At 51.2% G+C, this 22,233-nt stretch overlaps 2 protein-coding genes across 2 annotated transcripts; both read left to right on the forward strand.

Annotated features, from left to right (window-relative positions):
* Positions 1-4,063: 4,063 nt before the first annotated feature.
* Positions 4,064-13,539, forward strand: MCM3 (minichromosome maintenance complex component 3). Its single transcript, NM_001006421.2, has 17 exons — positions 4,064-4,287; positions 4,472-4,584; positions 5,068-5,276; positions 5,555-5,685; positions 6,177-6,415; positions 6,701-6,809; positions 7,426-7,579; positions 7,844-7,975; positions 8,406-8,614; positions 9,068-9,242; positions 9,709-9,835; positions 10,185-10,335; positions 10,577-10,717; positions 11,230-11,339; positions 11,596-11,678; positions 11,813-11,888; positions 12,500-13,539. Exons 1-17 carry the CDS (start codon positions 4,207-4,209, stop codon positions 12,696-12,698), a joined length of 2,439 nt encoding a protein of 812 aa, NP_001006421.2. The 5' UTR covers positions 4,064-4,206; the 3' UTR covers positions 12,699-13,539.
* A 5,669-nt stretch (positions 13,540-19,208) lies between these two features.
* On the forward strand, positions 19,209-21,800 carry IL17F (interleukin 17F). Its single transcript, XM_426223.8, has 3 exons — positions 19,209-19,323; positions 20,155-20,399; positions 21,224-21,800. Exons 1-3 carry the CDS (start codon positions 19,297-19,299, stop codon positions 21,459-21,461), a joined length of 510 nt encoding a protein of 169 aa, XP_426223.4. The 5' UTR covers positions 19,209-19,296; the 3' UTR covers positions 21,462-21,800.
* The last annotated feature ends 433 nt before the right edge of the window (positions 21,801-22,233 follow it).

The following is a 22,233-nucleotide window of genomic DNA, read 5'->3' on the forward strand; positions in this document are numbered from 1 at the left end:
CCCGCCCCGGGCTGTCCCCGCCGGCCGGCCGGGAAGTGCGGCGGAGCGCGGGGAGAGGGGCGGCGGTTCTGCATCCTTCTGCTCCTGCGGGTGCCGTGCAACCAAAGCTGCTGGGGCATCGCTTTGTTTGCTCGCCCCGTGACCTGCTACCTGCGCTCCCAGCCGCTCTGCGCTGCATGCATGGGGTACTTTACACCCTGAAATGAATCACCCGCTTCCCTCCCTCGCAGACAAACCCCAGGCGTGGTTGTGTTTGCTCGGGAGATTGCTCCTTGCAGGTTCCAACTCAGCTGGGCCAGGCTGGGCTCTCCTTGCCCGTCCTCCACCCTCAAACAGGCGTCAAATGGATGGGAACTCCCTGTTTTGGGGGTGGGGGATGTTGTTCACCAAAATCATAGAACGGTTTGGGTTGGAAGGGACCTTTAAAGGCCATCTGTCCCACTGAGCGGGGACACCCACAGCTCCATCAGTGCTCACAGCCCATCCAGCCTGACCTTGGCTGTCTGCAGGGATGGGGCACCACCGCCTCTCTGTCAACCTGTGCCAGTGCCTCACCGCCCTTACTGTAAACAACTTCTTCCTTATATCCAGTCTCAGTCTTGCTCTTTTAGTTTGAAACCATTCCCTCTTGTCCTAGCACAACAGACCCTGCTAAAGAGTCTGTCCCCTTCTTTCTCACGCCCCCCCTTTAGATACTGACAGACTGCTCTCAGGTCTCCCCGCAGCCTTCCCTTCTCCATGCTGCACAGCCCCAGCTCTCTCAGTCTGTGCTCATAGGAGAGGTGTTCCATCCCTGGGATCATTTTTGGGGGCCCTCTCTGGATACTCTCCAACAGGTCCACATCTCTCCTGCACTGAGAACTCCCCGGCTGGATGCTGAGTCACCGACCAGCCAGAGGGAAGCACTGAACACAGTGAATTTTACCACCTTCCATTGTTCCCATTGTCACAGACCACATTGCACAACTTTGGGCTCAGGGCTTTTCTGCCTCACGGAGCCAAGCACGCACTGTGACAGTCAGATGAGGGTTGCTAATGTGCTTTCCTCATATTGCCACACATGCAGCTTCCCAAACCAGGCACCGCTTCTCTAAGCAATGATTGAGTGTATAAACAGGAGGGGGAATGGCTGTTTACAAGGGTGGATAGTGATAGGACAAGGGGGAATGGTCTTAAACTGAGACAGGGGAGGTTTAGGTTGGATATTAGGAGGAAGTTTTTCCCCCAGAGGGTGGTGACGCACTGAACAGGCTGCCCAAGGAGGCTGTGGATGCCCCATCCCTGCAGGCACTCAAGGCCAGGCTGGATGTGGCTCTGGGCAGCCTGGTCTGCTGGCTGGCGACCCTGCACATAGCAGGGGGTTGAAACCAGATGAGCATTGTGGTCCTTTTCAACCCAGGCCATTGTATGATTCTGTGATATGATTCTATGATTGGGTCCTGTGGCTGAGGACTGGGGTTGCTCCTGGTAAGTGGGATCCCACCCCTGGTGGGTGCAGAACGACAGCGCTTTGTGTGCAGATGGGTGATTTCCAGGCTCGTAGCAGGGAAGAAAATGAGGAATAAAAGGAGCCAGCTGTCACTGCCTTTAGTAACAACCAGAACTCATGATAACAGATGAGCAGACAGAAATAGCAACACGAAACCTCCAGGGATCTATATTTGGGCTATTCAGACCTCCCTGGAAATGCAGTGTTATTCATTGCTCTATTTTGCTTTGGCACGACAGGAGAAGGGAGCAATTCAGCCACAGCATCCTGGAGTCAATGGGGGAACTGAGCATCAGATGCAGGACCACAGGAAGACTTCAGCTGTGTGAACATGGAGTTGCACCCACCAGGCTTTCTGCTCTGGGAAGCAAGGGCTGGCTACGATGCATCCCAACATACTGAAGGTCAGAGCCTCAACTTTTTACCTCTTTGCTGTTCTCTCCTGGTGAGATTCAAGCAGCTCTCAGTGCACTGAGGTGAAGAATCCCATTAAGATACACTGATAGTTGTTTTCCGTGTTTTGCTTCCCAGACATAAGCAAAAAAAAAGGGGGGGGGGGGGGGGGGGGGGGAGGAAGTTTAAAGATTTACAGAGAGCATGGGAATAATAAATACTTCAAGAAAATGAGATCAGAACTACCTGAGATGATGCAGATTCGAGTGGGTGACATTCCCTCCCCTACAGTATGTGAACAGGATTAGGATAAGTGTTCCTCCAGTGCTGAATTGTGTCTCCCATATTTGGCCCCAGTGTGATGAGGCTCAGAACGATCCTCCACTTGCAAGGGCTGACTCCAGGATTGGGGTTCAGCTCCAACTGCTGCTTCACTCCACTGAGTTTGGGGTTCTCTTCCTGCAGGTTGGGAGCTGTGGTTTGGAGCCTCCCCCCTCCAGGGCCAGCAACTTGAAAGTTGACTTCTGGCTTGAGAATCGATTTTGAAACAAAACAAGGGGACAACACAGAGTCTTAGAGGGAGCATAGGGTTCCCATAAAGGGATCCCAGAATCCCTGAGCATGTTAGATGTAATGAAAGTGCCCACCTGGATGCTATTTCTACACCTGCCCCTGATTTTTCTGGGCTTTCATTCATTTCCCTGTGAGCTCTGCAGCCCTCGCTCTGCATGCATTTAGGTGCCTGACCCCTGTTTAATGTTACCCACTGTAAATCTGGAGTTTCTGGATCGCCACAGGGAGAGCTGCCTCTGCCGCCGCCTCCATCCCCTGGCCTTCCCCGACCTGTTGCAATGAATTATTCACATAGCAGTCGCTGGGCTGAGGCAGTTGCTATAGGGCAGGCTCATGAATAACAACAGGCGGTTATTTTTAGCCCTAACTCTTGTTACCGGGCTGCCCTCTGTTCACAGCCAGCTCCGTATCTTCAGCAGGAGGAACCCTGCAACACTGCTGTGGGCCGGGACTCCCTTTGGGTTTACACATTACGGTTCCTTCCCAGCTTATGGGATGGCCATTTACATTCTCCTTGCTAAGACCTCATGAGTGGGGCTGGGGGCTTTCTGTCACTGCTCTCTGCTGTCCCACTCTGTTACCTGCAGTGAAATTCATAGAATCATAGAACGGCCTGGGTTGAAAAAGACCACAACGATCATTTAGTTCCAACCCCCTGCTATGTGCAGGGTCGCCAACCAGCAGACCAGGCTGCCCAGAGCCACATCCAGCCTGGAAACAATGCGAATGAATCTTGTAGAAGCAGGATGCATCTCCAGGAGGATTTATCCTAAAGCAGCCACATTGGTTAGTAATGGTATTCCTGATCACTTTAGGGTGATCTGGTGCAGATACACAAAAAGAGAAAGGGGAAAAAAGGGCAGCGATTGCTTCCTGCTGCTCCTGCAGCTCAGAGCTGCTCCCTCTGCTGAGCTCAGGCAGTGCCAACGCCTCAGCCCCAGCCTTTGGCCTGGGTGAGTATTTACAAGTGGTTTTAGCTCAGATGCCATCAGGGGACACAGCCCAGCTCGGGTGCCTGCTGGGACTCGCAGTTTGTCCAGCTTTCCCATTATTGTTCTGTTTTTAGTCACAATTTAGATAATTATGAAGGGTAATAAATATAGATATATAGAAGAAAGGAGATCCGTTACCCCACATGGAGAGGTCTCCTCTTTTTAGGAGGAAGTTTTTCACGCAGAGGGTGGTGACGCACTGAACAGGTTGCCCAAGGAGGCTGTGGATGCCCCATCCCTGCAGGCATTCAAGGCCGGGCTGGATGTGGCTCTGGGCAGCCTGGTCTGCTGGTTGGCGACCCTGCACATAGCAGGGGGTTGGAACTCGATGATCACCAATTAGTATTCTCATCCCGCTGCTGACACCCAAAGCTGGGACGGGAGCTCAGATGGGGACCTCAGATCCCGGCTCCCAAACGCCAAATCCCCGCCCCCCGCCCATGCGGGCAGCGGGGAGCGCTGACCTCTGCGCCACCCCTCCGCCTCCTCCGCGCCGATTGGCTGTCGCTGCTGCGCGTCAACTCCCGCGACTTCCCCTTTGCCTCCCATTGGCTGGCGGCCGGCGGCGCCGCCCAATGAGGAGCGGAACTCCTCCCGCGGTGGCGGGAAAGCGCTCGGTTTTGGCGCCAAAGGGGGAGCGTGGAGGTTGCTGCGATCGGGCCGGCGTTTGGGATCGCGTCCTGGGCGCTGCCAGGGATCTCTTAGGACCCTTTCAGGAGCAACCCGGTGCCTGCCTGTTTGCTACCACCTCCCGGCAGCATGGCAGCCCCGGCGGGCGGGCTGGACGACGCGGAGCTGCGGGAAGCGCAGCGCGATTACCTGGATTTCCTGGACGATGAGGTGAGGAGCGGGGTGCTCTGCGGGCTGCATCCTCCCCTTACTCTCGGGGGTGGTCATCGCTCCCTCCCCCATCCCCGTCCCCCCAGCCGGAGCCATGGCGCTGGGAGTGCTTTCTCCCCAGGGCGGAAATCGCTCTGCACGAATCATGCGAAATTGAGGGTTGTGTTGTTATGTGTCTGTGCAGGAAGATCAAGGGGTTTACCACGGCAAAGTGCGCGACATGATCAGCGACAACCAGTACCGCCTCCTGGTCAACATCAACGACCTGCGGAGGAGGAACGAGAAGAGAGCCAACCGGTGCGTGGGGCGGGGGGAGGGCTGCTGGGGGCCGCTGTGCCATCCAGCCCTTCCAAGCTTGTTTGAGCAAAACCTGTTTGTTCGAGTCCTTACAGTGAGCTGCTGTTGTTTGCATGGTGTGAGGCATCTCAGCTTTAGGGTTCTGGGGTCTTTTTGCAGGGGGCTTGCGAGTGGCTTAAGTACGCAATGTGAGGTGACAGCCTCAAGTTGGAGGTTTGGGTTGGGTATTAGGAACAATTTCTTCTCCAAAAGAGCAGTGCTGCAGTGGCACGGCTGCCCAGGGAGGTGGTGGGGTCACTGTCCCTGGGGGTGCTCCATAACTCTAGGGATGTGGCACTGAGGGACACCGTGGGCATGTTGGGGGTGTACTCTTTCAGAGTACATGGAGGCATCTGGAAGAGCTTTCCTAGAGCTGCCTATGGGGATGGCTGAAGGGGTTGCCAACAAGATGTGGCTCTCAACCATCACCTTCCTCTGTTGCAGGCTTTTGAGCAATGCCTTCGAGGAGCTCATCGCCTTTCAACGTGCTCTGAAGGACTTTGTTGCCTCTGTTGATGCCACCTATGCCAAGCAGTACGAGGACTTCTACATTGGGCTGGAGGGCAGCTTTGGTTCCAAGCATGTCTCGCCACGGACGCTGACTGCCTGCTTCCTGAGCTGCATCGTTTGCGTGGAGGGCATCGTGACGAAGTGTGAGCCTGGGGGCAGGTTGGGGTGCTGGGCAGGGTGAGGAGCAGAGGGTCGGGGTGTTTTGTACAGCAGGAGTCTTCCAGAACCAATGGGAGGACAACTGGAGTGAGGGTAACAGGGGACTTGGCAAAAGATCTGAATGCTGGGAGCTCTGCAGACCTTGGCACTCTGGTTGCCAGCACTTGTGTCCTGCATGAGTAGTAGATATCTTTTTGAGGTTTCGTGGTGAAAAAATGAGTGGGACTTTTCTGCCCCTAACTCTTGTTTCTTCCAAACCCAGGCTCTCTGATTCGTCCCAAGGTTGTCCGGAGCGTCCATTATTGCCCAGCTACCAAGAAGACTATTGAGCGCCGATACACAGACTTGACATCCCTGGATGCTTTCCCTTCCAGCACTGTCTACCCTACAAAGGTGAGGTGAAGTGGCTTCATATGGGGAATATCTGCAGGTTCCTCTGTGGAGAACGTGCTGGCTCAGAGGGCAACCTGATCAACTGGTGGTTGGCATGCTTGTATGTGGCAAGGGAATTGAAACTAGATTGTCTTTAGGGTTTCTTCCAACCCAAACCATTCTAGCATCCCGTGGTTGCTGTCCTGGAGGGCACATAGACCCTTGTGTGCAGGGATTGCCCTGTGCTTGGGAGAGGAGGAAGCTTGACCTATGTCTGTGCTGCACATGCATTTTTCTGCATGGACTGCCTGCACTGGGAGCAGTGCTTGAAGAGCTGTAATGTGGCAGTGCTGGGTGCTGACAGCATTAGATCAAGGGGAGTTGTATTGCTGATGAACTCCAAGGTCTGGTAGTCCTGGTAAAGCATCCTTTTGCAGCACTCTTGTGTATGTTGGGTGACACTCTCTTCCCAGTGCTGTTAATCTCTTCATTGCTGTGCCTTCCTCCTTAAGGATGAGGAGAATAACCCCCTGGAGACAGAGTATGGCCTCTCAGTCTACAAGGACCATCAGACCATCTCCATCCAGGAGATGCCTGAGAAGGCACCAGCAGGGCAGCTGCCACGCTCGGTGGATGTCATCCTGGATGATGACCTGGTGGACAAGGTGAAGCCTGGAGATCGCATCCAGGTGGTTGGGACGTATCGCTGCCTGCCAGGAAAGAAAGGAGGTTACACATCAGGGACGTTCAGGTGAGCCTTCTGTTGGCTTGAAGGACGACATCAGCCCTGCCACTCCTTTTTAGCAGGCTCTCATCTCTGGAAGATGAGATATAGGGCAGGCTGGATGGGGCTGTGAGCAGCCTGGTCCAGAGGGAGGTGTCCCTGCCTATAGCAGGAGGTTGGAACTGGTTGATCTTAAAGGTTCCTTCCAACCCAAACTATTCTATGATTCTATGAAATTTCTACTGTTGTTACGGTGACCCCGAAGGCTCTGTGGGCTTCACAGACATGATGATGGCTGTGTCACTTTTCCAGGACTATCCTCATTGCCTGCCATATCAAGCAGATGAGCAAAGATGCTCGGCCTCTCTACTCTGCTAATGATGTGGCCAAGATCAAGAGGTTCAGTAAGAGTCGCTCCAAGGTATTTATGTAGGTCTTATTTCTAAGCTCACCTTCTACGATTTTCCACTTGCTTTCTCTGCATTTTCTACGTGGCTTTTTGTCAATTTCTGTGACATATGTGTATATATATACATATATGTATTACATATATCTGTAGCTGTGGCAGAGTTTCTTGATGACTCTGCTCTGTTGTGCATAGCTGTTGAAATGGAGCTCTGTCTAGCTGTGTGTGCCCGACAGCTCTCTGGTTGTCAGAGAAGCTCCTCTGCAAAATTCTACTTTTCCTCCTCAAACCTAAGAACAGAATTAGATGACAGCCTGGATTTCTGAAAGGAAGCAAAGCAAAATGCCACTTCTTTGGCTGAGGGAGGGAATGGGGGTCTGCCCCAGCCTGGTCCTGTGTTCATATCTTTGTTCTTCTGGGGTTTGCTGCTTCCAGTGCATGCAAGATGGTCTAGGACTTCAGAGCCCCATTGAAAGAATATTCCAGCTGTCTTCTCCCATCTAAATAATCTTCATCAGTGTAGTTCTGCGATAGAAATAAGTTCCTTTTTTGGTGCTGAAATGGGCTTGTGAAGAATTGCTCCTCGTTCTTCGGTCCACTTACAGGCTGTGCTTTGCCTCTTCTGCCTTAGGATATCTTCAACCAGCTGGCGAGATCCCTGGCACCCAGCATCCACGGGCACGAGTTCATCAAGAAGGCCCTCCTGTGCATGCTGCTTGGAGGGGTGGAGAAGGTCCTGGAGAATGGGAGCCGTATCCGAGGAGACATCAACATCTTGCTGATAGGTGTGGAGAGGCAGGGCAGGCAGCTGGGGCTGGTGCTGTGGGAGTGAGATGAGGTGTTGAAATGGAATTTCCCATGAATCACGTTGCCCCTTCTCCTTTCGCCATATGTGTCTCAAAACCCCGGCTCCATCTTCTTCCCACCAGGTTGATGGAGAATGTGATCCACTCACCTTCTTTTCTGAAGGATAAACAACCCAATTCTTAGTCACTTACATTCATTTCCCTGCTGACACTGTTTGCTGACCCCAATCTTCTCTCTTTCAGGAGACCCTTCTGTCGCCAAATCCCAGCTGCTGCGCTATGTGCTGGGCACTGCTCCCCGTGCTGTTGGCACTACTGGCAGGGGCTCCTCTGGTGTTGGCCTGACTGCTGCTGTCACCACCGACCAAGAAACCGGTAAGGAATGTGCTGGTTTCCAGAGGGAGTTGGTGGAGGGATGGTAGTTAATCCCTGGGATGGACTCTGCAAGGTCCAGGACTGTCATAGAATGACATAGAATGGCTTGTGTTGAAAAGGACTGCAATGCTCATCGAGTTTCAACCCCCTGCTATGTGCAGGGTCGCCAACCAGCAGACCAGGCTGCCCAGAGCCACGTCCAGCCTGGCCTTGAATGCCTCCAGGGATGGGGTATCCACAACCTCCTTGGGCAACCTGTTCAGTGCATCACCACCCTCTGGGTGAAAAACTTCCTCCTAAAGTGGACATCCCCGAGACTGAGGGTGATGATCTTCCTTACAGGGATGCTGCTGCGCTGGAAGGAGACAGCAAGAGATACTTGGGGCCGTTGAACAGCACTGACCTTCTTTTCTCCACCCTCCCATCCCAGGTGAACGGCGTCTGGAAGCAGGGGCCATGGTGTTGGCTGACCGGGGTGTGGTGTGCATCGATGAGTTTGACAAGATGTCTGACATTGACCGCACGGCCATCCACGAGGTGATGGAGCAGGGCCGTGTCACCATCGCCAAGGCCGGCATCCACGCTCGCCTCAACTCCCGCTGCAGTGTCCTGGCAGCTGCCAACCCCGTCTATGGCCGGGTGAGTGCTGGGCTTTGCTGTCCCCCCTCCCCCCCACGTGAGGGGCTGCTAGGAGCTGTCCTTGGAGAGGAGGTAAAATCCAAAAGATCTCCCAGACTGGGTTCTTAGTGGAACTGAGCTGCTGGAAGGCTTGGTTTGCTTGGCTACTGCTGCTGCTCATGGGTATCCTGGAGGTTGTGGGGGTTCTGTCCAACGTGGCTTTGAACACCCCCAGGGATGGGGCATAAAATAGAATATTTCCTTACAAATGAGAGCTGCACCCGTCTTCCTGAGTGGAGAAAATAGGCTTTACTCCTTCAGCAGGCTGTGCTAAGCACGGTGTCTTTGGTTTTCAGCTGTCTGTGCATCTACCCATCCTTGATGGCCTGGCTTGAGACGGTCTTACCACCTTCCCTAGCAGCCAGCAGTGACCCATGAGAGTCTCTTGTAATCCCTTTCTTCAACCTCTTGTAGTATGACCAGTACAAGACGCCCATGGAGAACATTGGCCTGCAGGACTCCTTGCTCTCCCGCTTCGACCTGCTCTTCATCATGCTGGACCAGATGGACTCTGAGCAGGACAGGGAGATCTCAGATCACGTCCTGCGAATGCACCGCTACCGCAACCCCAATGAGCAGGATGGGGATGGTGAGTTGCTCTTGCTGTCTATAAAGCCCAGGAGTTAGAAGTTTTCTTTGGCTGTGGTTGCTTTCCTTCCCTTGGAACAAGAATGGTAAAATCTCTGGCCTGGACCCCATGGCAGGGGGGGTTGAAAAAGGTGATCATTATGGTTCTTTTCAACCCAGGCCATTCTGTGGTTGTATGATTCCCTTGTCCTCAGTGGGACTTTGAATGTTGCTGAGCTGTGACCTTGAAGCAAAGACCATCCATCTCTCCTCTGTAGCTGGTGCCCATCTGTCCTGGGCAGCTGTGGTTGAGGTGATGGAGTAGTAGATAAGGGTGGGCTCCTTGCACTGTGACACAACCCCAGGCTTCCCAGCTTGTCACTTGTTAGCAGCTCTTTGGGTTCAGTTGTCTGTGGCTTTGCTGAGTGCTGCCAGTAGGTGGCTGTGAGAAGCTAAAATCCGGTTCTTGGCAACCCTCCCCTATCCAGCCATGCCCCTGGGCAGCGCCGTGGAGATCCTGGCTACGGATGATCCTGATTTTGCACAGGAGGAGGAACAGGAGCTTCAAGTGTATGAGAAACACGATGACCTCCTGCATGGGCCCAACCGCCGCAAGTGAGTCTCCTGTCCCTGGTGCCATGTAGCTCTCTGGGGGTTTCCATGGTGATGAGCTGATGCTTAAATGCTCTGGATTTGGCTGGAGCATCAGGGTGCTGGCTCATTGCTGGGGACAGTGATGCTGTAGATTGTCCACAGCAGGGTGTGTGAGTGGGATGCAAAGGGAGCCTGCTTTGGGTACGCTGTTCACAAATGCCAGGCAGGTGGGGGAACATCTGGAGCACAATTCTGTATTGTAAGTGGATGCTCCTAAGAATAGCACTCTCCCTGGGTGCAGCCTGCACGTGCCCTCTGCTTGTCCCCTGTGCTCCCCTCAAGGACACGGGCATGTGTGCATCCCCTGCAGGGAGAAGATCGTCAGCATGGAGTTCATGAGGAAGTACATCCATGTGGCAAAAATGATCAAGCCTGTCTTGACCCAGGAGTCAGCAGATTACATAGCAGAGGAGTACTCAAGCCTGCGCAGCCAGAACCAGATGAACTCAGACATTGCCAGGGTGAGCTCCCTCTTCCCTCCAATCACACCAGGGGGGAAACTGAGGCACACACTCCTCTTTCACATTACAGGTGTTTTCCTCCCTGAATCACAGAATGGTTGAGGTTGGAAGGGAGCTGTGGATGCGAGCTCTTGGTGTTGCAAAGAGGGGTGAACCAGATGCTGGTGTGAATGCTACAGTGGGGTTCCAGCACAATCTTATGGGCTTCAGTGCCTTACCCCACCATCTTTCTTCTTTCCAGACCTCCCCGGTCACAGCCCGTACCCTGGAGACATTGATCCGCCTCTCCACAGCCCATGCTAAGGCCAGGATGAGCAAGACAGTTGATCTGCAGGATGCAGAGGCAGCTTTGGAGCTGGTGCAGTTTGCCTACTTCAAAAAGGTGGGGGAAAGGGTGTGGGGTCCCAAAGGTTTCGTTGAAAGGAGCAGGATTGGGTGATGAATGAGTGCAGGTTGAGCACCCAGGGCTGCTCATGTCTGCCTGGTTGGGAAGGATGCATCTTGGCCTGCACTGCTGGGGCACTAAAATATCACTGGGAAGCTTTGGCACTGCAGAATAAGAGGTGTTGTGGGAGGTTGCTGAGCCCCTCAGCTCACAGCAGGTGTGTGTGGATGAAGCTGGGAGGATGGGTTCTGTGCAGGGGACAGGTTTGTTTTGGGAGCCAACTGGAGTGATGCTCGGGGAGGGGGCAGAGAGGTGGGGTTCCTGCCTGCCTTGAAATGAGGCCGAGTCCTGCTTGTTGGTCTTCATAGAATCATAGAATGGCCTGGGTTGAAAAGGATCACAATGATCATCGAGTCTCAACCCCCCTGCTATGTGCAGGGTTGCCAGCCACCAGATCAGGCTGCCCGGAGCCACATCCAGCCTGGCCTTGAATGTAATGTCTTGTGCAGGTGCTGGAAAAGGAGAAGAAGCGCAAAAAGCAGGTGGAGGACGACTCAGAGACTGAGAAGGAGGAGGAGGAGGAGGAGACGCAGCCTGAGAAGGAGGGCAGGAAGCAAAGGTAGTCATGGCAGGCCTTGGGGAGATACTTGTGTTAAATCCAGCGGGTCTTTTGGGCAACACTTGTAATGCTGGAGCCTCTGGGAATAGCTCCCAGACTTCAGGGTTTGTGGCCGAGTGGTGGTGGATGAGCTCTGTGCTTACCCAAAGCTGCAGCCGCCCTGCTGTCCTGGTCAGAAACTTCCAGCAGCCCTGGGGGTGTCTCCTGAGGCCTGTCCTTTGGTGGATCAGAGCTGACCTCCTCTTCTCCCACACAGGAGGAAGAAGGCACGCACAGAGGGCGAGGAGGAGTCCTACGACCCCTATGACTTCAGTGACGCCGAGCAGGAGATGCCAGAGGGTGAGTCGGGGGTTTCAGTGGCATCACCTGGGAGTTTGGTATCACCCACCCCATCCAAAGAGGCCACCTGCTTTTGCGTGTGCTCTCTGGTGGTTTGAAGAAGCAGGCTGAAGCAACTTCTCTTCCTCTTCCAGTCCAGGCACATACTCCCAAGACACCTGAAAGCTCAGCCACTGGCGAAGCGAAGAAGCCAGAGTTGGCTGACCCACGGTGAGTGGGGGCTGGAGAAGCAGCAGGAGGATGTTTGTCCTTGCCTGGGTCTGTGGAGGGCTGCCTGGACATGGGCTGTGTTCTCTCTGTTGGCCAAGCATGAGAGTTTTGGTGTGTTGTTTGTTTTTCGCTGTAAGAAAGTCGCTGGGTTTCATGGTGGCACCTTTCCAGCTGTATGAGCCAAGTAAGGTCAACCTGGGTTAGGCTTGAGAAAGGGAATTTGTGTTAAATATCCCCTCGAGGTGTCCGTTATCTGCAGCTCTCCATGTTTTAGGGCTGCTGCCTTTTGTCTGACATGCGAGCAGTGCTTCAGCCCTGCAGCCATGAGATGATCCTAACTCCAGTGTTGCTTAGAGCTGAACTGGTGTGCCCAAGCTGTTGTCCACATTGTTGGTTTGTGTCCCGGAGAGCTGAATTTTGGCTAGGGGATGTGCACCTCAGCTGGACTGAAGGGTGTTCTGAATAATAATGACTGCAGCCAGCAGGAGGTGCTGGAGATGGATGCAGACTGGGGCACAGGTGGAGCTGGTGGATGGGCTGGGATGTCCTTAGCTAAGAAGGGTGGGGAACGTCTTGAGCTTGGTGTCTGATGGAGATGACTTCTCATCCAGGTTGAAAGCATTCAAGGCTGCCTTGCTGGAAGTCTTCAAGTCTTCCCATGCTCAATCCGTGGGCCTGAAGAATGTGATGGAGTCCATCAACCGTGACAACCCTGAGCCCTTCTCGCTCGCCGAAGTGAAGGTGGCATTGGCCCACATGCAAGATGACAACCAGATCATGGTGTCTGATGACATTATCTTCCTAATCTGAGCCTCTAGGAGGAAGATCCCAAATTCTCATGGGACTTTCAGTCTGGGAACTCTTTGTATTTACCTTCACCTCTCTCCTGAATGCTTCATCTGGCTGAGCTGAACTTTGGGAAGCACTTTACTGGCTGTGCATTGCTGGCACCAAAGGAGCCAGGACAAGTGGAAGCTCTCTCACTTGCCAGCTCAAACTGGAGTATTTGGGAAGAGGTTTGGTTCTGCAAGTAGCCAAAAGGAAGAATTTATGTGCAAGTCACTGATATGCTTACTGTGTTTTTAGCTTTGGCCTGAGTTATGTGCAAGCTCAGGTTGGTTTTACTCAAAGCTAGTTTGTTTTTGTGCAGCAGGGCTCCCAATGGCAGGCTTTTGCCCATGTAAATCTTTCTTTTCTGCCCATGTGGGGGCTTCCCAGGCTGGGAGGAGCCTCTTCCCTCCCGGCTTTTTTTACTGTCTAATTAAAACAAAAACATGGGTTTAAGCATTCAGTAGCAGTGCTGGTAAGAGGCAAATATAGGGGGGGGAAAGGAAGGGGGTGGGGGAAGTTGGAGCTGGAATTTTCATAGAAACAAGCATGCTCCCATGGCCAGGGAGGGTTTTCAAGGAGAGGTGAAATCACAGGTTAACCTGCACCCAGAGCTGGTGAAGGCTTGGGATGTTAAAATTCCATTATTTTATGTTTTTTTATCTTGGTGAATTTGAGGTTAAGCTTTGGAGAAAGCCCTGAGCAGCACAGGCTCTTTCTGTTGTCCTTGCCAGGATATCTGCACCACTCAAGTGCCCTTATTTGTGTCAGTGACACCATCAATATTAACTTGCATAATAAAACATGTCTAGATACCATATGATACCATTGCTTCTGTGACTTAGTGCTGACTTGGACGTCAGCTGTTCCTGCTTAGCATATATATGCCCCATCCCTGGAGGTGTTCAAGGCCAGGTTGGATGGGGCCCTGGGCAGCCTGGGCTGGTATGAAATGTGGAGGTTGGTGGCCCTGCCTGTGGCAGGGGGTTGGAACTTCATGATCCTTGGGGTCCCTTCCAACCCAACCATTCTGTGATTGTATGATCACATCTGAGATGTTCATTTTCTTGCTATAGGATGAAACTAACTCTGGCCACTTGGGTGCAATTAAACCACTGCACCAGCGAATGTTGGTTGTGCTTGGGAGGAGCACTGGCTTTTATGTCTTTTCTTGTCCATTGCAAGCACCCAGCCAGCTTTTCTCTCCTGGAAATTTCCCCAGTGCTCTAAGAAATGTCCCTGGTCATTTCTGTTGCTCCTATTTTGCCTTGCTGTAACACCGGGGTTATTTCCATCTCTTCATCTCCCCCGTTTCTCCTTGAGTTTTGGAGGCTCTCTGTGGGTCGCAGCATTTCATTAGTTGGGCTTCCAGAGCTGCCTCTCCTTCTTGCTCAGGCCTCTTTCCCCATCCTTGCTGCTGGATCGCTGCTAATAGTGCGTCCCCCATTGCAAGTCACCAGGGGGAGCTCCAAGGTAGAGAAATTGCTTCGTTGGACTCTCCCACAACCTACAGGGGAAACTCAAGTCAAGGTCTTGGCTCCACCCAACATTCAAAATGGGGGAAGATATTGAGGCTTGTTCGTTTTATAACAATAATGAGGGGAAAAGCAAGGAGATTCCATTTCATAGAATCATAGAATGGCCTGGGTTGAAAAGGACCACAATAATCATCCAGTTTCAATCCCCCCTGCTATGTGCAGGGTCACCAACCAGCAGACCAGGCTGCCCAGAGCCACATCCAGCCTGGCCTTGAATGCCTCCAGGGATGGGGCATCCACAGCCTCCTTGGGCAACCTGTTCAGTGCGTCACCACCTTCTTCTTGTAGTTTGAAGAAATGCTGTTAAATATAAACCCGGTGAAGGAAATTTCTGTAGGTTGTGATTCATCCTCTACAAATGAAAATAAGTCTGAGCATCTGCAGGCATTACCATTGGTTGGGTTGATGATTAACAGAAATTAATTGTGGTCTAAATGTGTCTGTTCCTCCACTTTGGATCTAAAGCAAGCCTCAATAGTCAGGCTCAGCTCCACACTTCAGATGACTGACCAGAACAAATGTACTGGATTCAGTTTAAGCAACCTTGGTGCAGAACACTGGAAAGAGTTTGTAGTCAGAAACAGGAGACCAATGGGGAGAGCACAGGCCTTTAGGGAGAGGCTGCATTGATTGCTTGGCTCACAATCTAAATATGAGCCAACAGTGCCATTCATTCAGGAGCAGGTTAGATTATCACTGATGGGCACTGATTCAGGTAGAAGTACTGCTATGCTGGGGCTGAGCCACAGGTGGCAGATGCACTGAGCTCATTTTCATGACACCTTCCAGCCCAATTTCCTACAGTACATAGGAAACAGTGCACAGGGTGCAAAAGTCCTCCAGTTTTCTGTAATTCTCTTGTCTCATTACCTCTACTTTGGCAATGTGATGTCATTCCAAGACACCACGTGCTATCTTTTGGGTCTGACTTACAGAAGACCTACAAGGCATCAATGTGTGTTTGTAGGCAGAGCGACCTACATTATCTAAGAGCCTGAATGTGAGTGAGAGGTCGCAGGGCTTTCCCCAGGGTGGCCCTGATGATGTGCTGATTGGAACTTCTCTCTGTGGGAGAGAAGCAGGCTACCAGGCAGATTGTGTCAGCAGGACCATGGGCAGCACCTGGCCTTCTTAGAATAATTCTGCAAAATAGGTAAAAGCATCACTTTAAGCATCCTTTGGGAAATGGGGACTGTGTGCTATTGTGAGGAGCATTATGCTTCTAACAAGATTCAGGATTACAGGTAATAATAATGAGGTCTCAGGGCCAGCGAGTCCAACTTGAACAACCAACACACATGGCCTCACCCAATGCGTGTTGCCTCCTCTTGAGCTTTGGCCCTAACACTTTTCCTGCTCTCATCCACGATGGATGAGAGTGAGGGCAGGAGACTCAGTGGTGGTCCTGATCCATGTTTTGGGGTTAGTGACCCAGTGCAGAATGCCTGGGTTCCCCAGCATCAGGCAACTCATGTGTGATGGTCAGCAGGGCTGGGTCATACCCCACAGACACAAATGCAGTGTTGGGTCATAGAATCCTTAGAGTTGGAAGGGACCTCTGAAGGCCATTTAGTCCAACTGTCCTACAATGAATAGGGACACCACAGGTTGCCCAGGGCCTGGTCCAGCCTGGCCTTGAAAGTCTCCATGGATGGGGCATTAACCACATCTCTGGGCAACCTTTGCCAGTGCCTCACCCCCCTCACTGTAAAAGACTTTTTCCTTCTAATCAGGTCATGCAACCAGGTACTGCTCTGATATCTTATTTATTGTGCTTTAATGTTATGTTTCAACCCCTTTTGACAGAGCTATTGCTGCTAGAAATGTAGTATTCTGTTTGCCTGTTGGCTGAAGGATAGGTGAGCAACCAAGCAGCAGCACCACTGAATCCCTGCCTCTCACTCAACCCACAGCCCTGGCCAAAGTGTGAAGCCAAGATGAATGTGGAACATGAAAGTGAGGTTGGTCATCGCTTGTAGAATACAAAGGTTCTACCAGTTCCTGCAGGGCTCTGATGACACAGCACTGTGGCTGCTGGCGTGTCGGAGCAGGACGCACCAATGGCCCCATTCTGAGGTTTTTGCTGCTAGCATCTGTGGCACGCTCGGCCAACCACATTTCCTCTCAAAATTTGCTCTTTCCAGTTCATGTCTCTGGGCTGTGATCGGCAGTTTGGTCATACAATGTCAGCAAACCCAACCAGGGCAAGCATAGGTGTGTAGCATCAGCTTTGAAAGTAGGAGGTGGGTGACTTATGGTGTGGCATGTAGCGAAGGGGAAAACCTGGGGTTGCCAGAAAGGCAGGAGCATGAGCTGGAGGTGTGCTCCAACCACCCTGCAGAGCTCAGTTCTGAGATACTCAGTGCTGGGATCTACATGTAGATGATGCCATTTCGAGGGTGGATAGTGATAGGACAAGGAGGAGTGGTTTAAAACTGAGACAGGAGAGGTTTAGGTTGGATATGAGGAGGAAGTTTTTCATGCAGAGGGCAGTGACGCACTGAACAGGTTGCCCAAGGAGGCTGTGGATGCCCCATCCCTGGAGGCATTCAAGGCCAGGCTGGATGTGGCTCTGGGCAGCCTGGTCTGCTGGTTGGCGACCCTGCACGTAGCAGGGGGTTGGGACTGGATGAGCATTGTGGTCCTTTTCAACCCAGGCCATTCTATGATTCCATGATCCAAAAGCGCTCTGAAAGCAGTCAAGTTGCATGGCTGAAGCCCCAGCAATGTCATTAAAACCTTCACCAAAGTGTGTAATTAATCCTACGGTGCAAACTCTTTTTTTTTTGTTGTTTTTAGCATATATCGAGTGTAGAAAATCTATTGTACGTGCAATGAAAAAAGTCTCTGAGTTCCAAGCCCCAATCCCTATCCCTGTTCCGAGCCCTTGAAACACAGGAAGAAATGGGGTTTTTTTTTGGTGGTAGTGGTTTTGAGATAACTTTTTCCTCCTTTGTAGTGATCCAAGTTAGGTGACCTCTTTTTGACCAAAGTTTCTGTGAACTTCAGCTGAAGGTAACTTTAGTCATAGGAAACTTCTGATCAAGGAAGGAATCCTCGCTGAAGGTGTAAGCCGCTGAAGGCAGAAGATGTGAGTGGAAAGTGGTGGTCAGGGCTAATGAATAACCCAGCAGTTGGCGTGATAATGTCACTGCTTCCTTGCATGTGGCAATTTCCACTTCACTTCATACCTGCACCATCCACTCGTGGCAATGCCCTTTTCCTTCCACAGGAAAGCTGACGGCGAGGGGGAAAAAAGGGCCTTCCTTGCTGGGCAATAGAAATGGGTTTTTGGTAACTTCACCACCTTTTGGTCTTCCACGCTCCGTGTCTCAGTGATGCATTTATGAATATATGGGTAAGAACAGTCAGAATGGGAACGTGTGTCGTGAAATGGATGTTACCTGATGTGAACTTAACCTGAAATACAAACAGCTTCTGGGAGATGAGTTGCTGGTTTCTGAACCGCCCGTAGATCAGACCACAGAATGGTTACAGCATCTTGAAATGACATAACGTGTTGGGCAGTGAGGATTTCTGCCAGTCACATAAACAGATGGCAGAGCAAGGAGCAGGTTGGCTCCTTCTGGCTCGACGATGCCACCAATCTGCCTGCAGCTCCTGATTGACCTCCGTGGTCTGGAGAACTGAAGACAAATCTGAGTGATGAGTCCCGTACTTCCATCCTCTTCTTTCAGCTTGGCTGCAGAAGAGGCTTCTCCCAGGGTGTTCCTGCATAGGGACTGTGATCAGACTATTTTCATGGGCTCCTTTGGCAATAAAAATAGCTTTCATTCCAAAATCCCACCGTGCACCCGAGAGCTGAGGGTGCTTCTAAGGAAACAGCACATGCACTGGCTTTTCCCCTCCAGTCTGTGGTGCTCTCTGCTGCTTCATGGACAGCAGAGTCCTTGCTCCTGCTTGCTTTCATGCCTCTGGTCTCTAATTGCAAAATGGGGAGCGATTGGTTTGTGATTAAAAGCTGTTGTCTTCTACAAGCATGACGGAATGGTGTCAGCTGGAGGAACTCCAACAGTGCAGTGCCAATGGAGCCCCAAAACCAGCTCCTCCATCTGGCACGGGAGGATGGTCTGCCCAGGTCTGCCCAGGTCTGCCCAGGTCTGCATGTGAGCTCCAGCGGTGGAGTCAATGGGGGAGGGTCTCCCTGCATGGCACTGGGGCAGCAGGGCATGGGGCTCACTGTGGTATCCTGGGAAGATATCCTTGGCATTGGGCAAGATTTAACTTTGGGATGACTGGGGTAAGAGCAAAGATGGGGAAAGAAAAGGGTCAGAATGGACCAGTGAGGAAGAAATATTGTCTAGAGGGGGGCTGTAAGAAAGAAGGGGACAGACTCTTTAGTAGGGCCTGTTGTGATAGGACAAGGGGAATGGTTTCAAACTAAAAGAGGGGAGATTTAGACTGGATGTGAAGAAAAAGTTCTTTACAATAAGGGTGGTGAGCTCTGGCCCAGGTTGTCCTGAGAGGCAGTGGATGTCCCTGCAGACAGCCAAGGTCAGGCTGGATGGGCTCTGAGCACTGATGGAGCTGTGGGTGTCCCCGTTCAGTGCAGGGAGTGGGACAGATGGCCTTTAAGGGTCTTTTCCAACTCAAACCATTTTATGACATGCATACGCATGTTTGTGGTGAGAGAACATTAATATTAGAAAGCAGGGAAGGAAGGGGGGAAAAAAGCTGTGTGAACAGTCTTTTTTTTTTTTTTCTCTCTCTCTTTTTCTACTCATATCACTTATCTGCCTAAATACACCGTATTGGTCGATTTGGGATTCTGATGACATATCTGCCCTCCCATTTCTTTGGTAGACGGAAGGAAGTGGGCTAGAAAATGAAATATCAGCTCCTAACCTTGGGTCAGGTTAATGATCTTTATGCTGCAATGGGAAGGCTGATAGTGGTTGAACCTCACTATAAATAGGAGGCCACGGCTGGCTTTGGGAGACACAGACTGACAGAGGTCTGAGAGAAAGAAGACCTGTCTGCTCCATCACTGCGTGCGCTCACCTAAAGAAGAAGAGGCTGCAATGGCTTTTGCTAGCTGTGCTGCAGTGGTAAGTGTTTATATGTGGTGTAAGGGCTCTGATACAACTTTCTGTCCTGAGCATTTGGAAGTGGGCATGATTCTCAATGGACAAGGAAAGCTATCACGTCTCCAAGATGTGACCGACCTGGTTTGGGAGGCAAGGGGGTGTCTGTTATGCACCTCTAAGGGCAGCGTTGCTGATAGGGGATTGAGCGATACAGGCTTTTTTTTTAGGCAACTCCCCATCAAAACAATATGCAGCTGAGAAGAGAAGTGGAGGAGGCACTGCAAAATGAATACCTGTGCATTTAAATTCCAGCTTCGGTAGTATTTGCAGCACTGTCAGCTCTTTGGGTACTCCTAAAAGATTTGCATACCTGTCTTCATCCAGAAGAATGGTAGAAAACTCTCAGATTTCACCAAGAAAAGGGTTATTTCCAGCAGGTGTCTCCTAGGTGGCTGACATCTCCTGGTCTGGAGAAGCATATGTCATAGGTAGGTAAGCTTAGGTTGGTTTAGTTCTTAGCCCACCTTGTAGAGATGTTTGACTCTGAAGGAGGAGGGTGCTTTGCAGCTCGTTGGAGAGATGCCCTACTTGGTGCGGTGCCAACTGTGAATCAGAGTTTGAATCAGTATTCGGCATCCGTTATGCTGAGCACTGTTCAAATCTTACTCCATTTTTTCCCTGCTAATGCATCTCACCCAAATGCACGTGTGAGGATCTGCTGCCCAGTGCTGATTCACAGTGATGAGGGAATTCAGGATGCTAGATCCTTGCTCCATCGATGGATGGTCCGGCCATGGTTCCTCGTGTTCTCTCGTAGCTGAACAGGGGCAATGACACCTTTCCCTCTCCCAGTTCAGGTCTCTGCTTTTGGTGCTGGTTTTAACACTCACTGTATGGAGCTCACCCCATGGGAAGGTAGTTCGTCCTCGGCCCAGGAAGGATGGTGGCTCTGAGAAGCTTAGTGAAGACTGCCTGAACCAAAAGGATCCCAGCTTCCCTACAATGGTGAAAGTTGACATTCGCATTGGCAGCTCTGACCCTGCCTCTAGGATGATCCACGACATCAGGAATCGGTCTCTCGCTCCTTGGAATTACAGGTAACTCTATAGATGTTGTTTGAAACACAGTGGCCACAATGCACAGTTGTCTTTTGGGTTGAGAAAATGTCTCGTTCTCAGCATATGCCCGGAGTCTTGTCAATGTTGAAAGCTCCTCTTGATGCACACATTCATTTTGGTGTTGGGTCAATCTTCTCCAAATAAACTGTTTGCAGTGCAAAGGGACTGTTGTAGTAGGTGTAAAGTTTCTAATTAACATGCCAGTCAGGGAAGGGTTCCTTGAGGGAAAGAAGAATGTCAGTACATTGTAGTTTTACATTTTCCAAACTGAAACAAATTTTTGAGTGCTGAAATTAAAACAAGCAAACACAAATGGTCCATTGGCTATCAGTTACTTATTTCAACCAGCTCCACTCCATTCATCTACTGAAAAACTATATGGCAACATTAGCCTCCCAGAATTGATTCCAATTGTAGGAAATCATTTAAAGAAATGTTAAGGATTTTGGAAGTTCTTTGGCTTTGTGTCATGATGGGCAAATGGTATGGTGCTTTAGGTTAGATATCAGGGGGAAATTCTTTCCTATGAGAGTGGTGAGGTGCTGGAACAGCTGCCCACAGGAGGCTGTGGATGCCCCGTCCATCCCTGGAGGTGTTCAAGGCCTGGTTGGATGGGGCCCTGGGCAGCCTGGGCTGGTATTAGATGTGGAGGTTGGTGGCCCTGCCTGTGGTGGGGTGGTTGGAGCTTCACGATCCTTGGGGTCCCTTCCAACCCAACCATTCTGTGATTCTGGAGGCAAAAAAGAAGACCCTACACAAGAACATAGCAAACATATCAAACCCTTTTGTGTCCCCATCTGCAGGCTCGATGAGGACCCCAACCGCTTCCCCCAGGTGATTGCTGATGCCGAGTGCCGCCTCTTGGGCTGCTTGAACTCACTGGGGCAAGAGGACCGCAGCCTCAATTCCGTCCCCATCACACAGGAGATCCTCGTCCTCCGGAGAGAGCAGAGGGGCTGCCAGCCCACCTACCACCTGGAGAAGAAGCTCATCACAGTGGGCTGCACGTGTGCTGCTCCGGTCATCCAGCACCAGTCCTAGGAGGAATCAGCAGCAGGTGCAACACTGGGAGGAAGAGTTGTCTCCTATGAACACCTCTTAGGAGAAATCCCAGTTGCCTACCTTGCATCCAGTGTGACTTTTCTGAATCTGGGCAAATTAACTCCCAAGATACTGATTCTTGCTGTAGTTCACTCAGAGTTCAGCATGGGAATCACCATTATCTATTGATGGAGGGGAGGAAGGGAAACGTTCATATTTCTATTTATATCTTCTATTTATGATTGTATTTATGAGTCAAAATATCCAAAAACTGGTGAATGTTTACCTGTATTTATTCAATAATTTATCAGCATAATAAAACTCGTATTTTATTTAAAAGAAGGTTGTTTTGTGGTGAAATGAAATGAAATGAAAGCAGACGGAGGATAGAATGGGTTTATACTGCAGTGGCACTGCAAGATTTCAGCAAAGCAAATGAGAACTTGCAGTCTAAACAGAGGGAAGGATGGAAAAAGGGTTGAAAGGAGGGATGTGAGGTTACACGGGCAGTGCTGGAGGAGCTGGAAATGGAACTGATGGGATGATCTGTTGGGATGGTGGGAAGAACAGCATGTAACGCTGCCTTGCAGAACGGCAGCCGAAATTTGGGTTGGGATCTAGCCTGGTTCACTCAAGCTCAGAAAATCTGTCCTTCCGTCTTCCAAACAAGATATCATCTTTAAGCATTCCCTTCACCTCCACCTGCTGGATGGTTGGGTGGGCAGGAATTCAGGGAAACGTGAAGAGGTGGATTCATCTCACTGCTCATTAT

Source organism: Gallus gallus, chromosome 3 (assembly GCF_016699485.2).
Source record: "Gallus gallus isolate bGalGal1 chromosome 3, bGalGal1.mat.broiler.GRCg7b, whole genome shotgun sequence".
Lineage (NCBI taxonomy): Eukaryota > Metazoa > Chordata > Aves > Galliformes > Phasianidae > Gallus > Gallus gallus.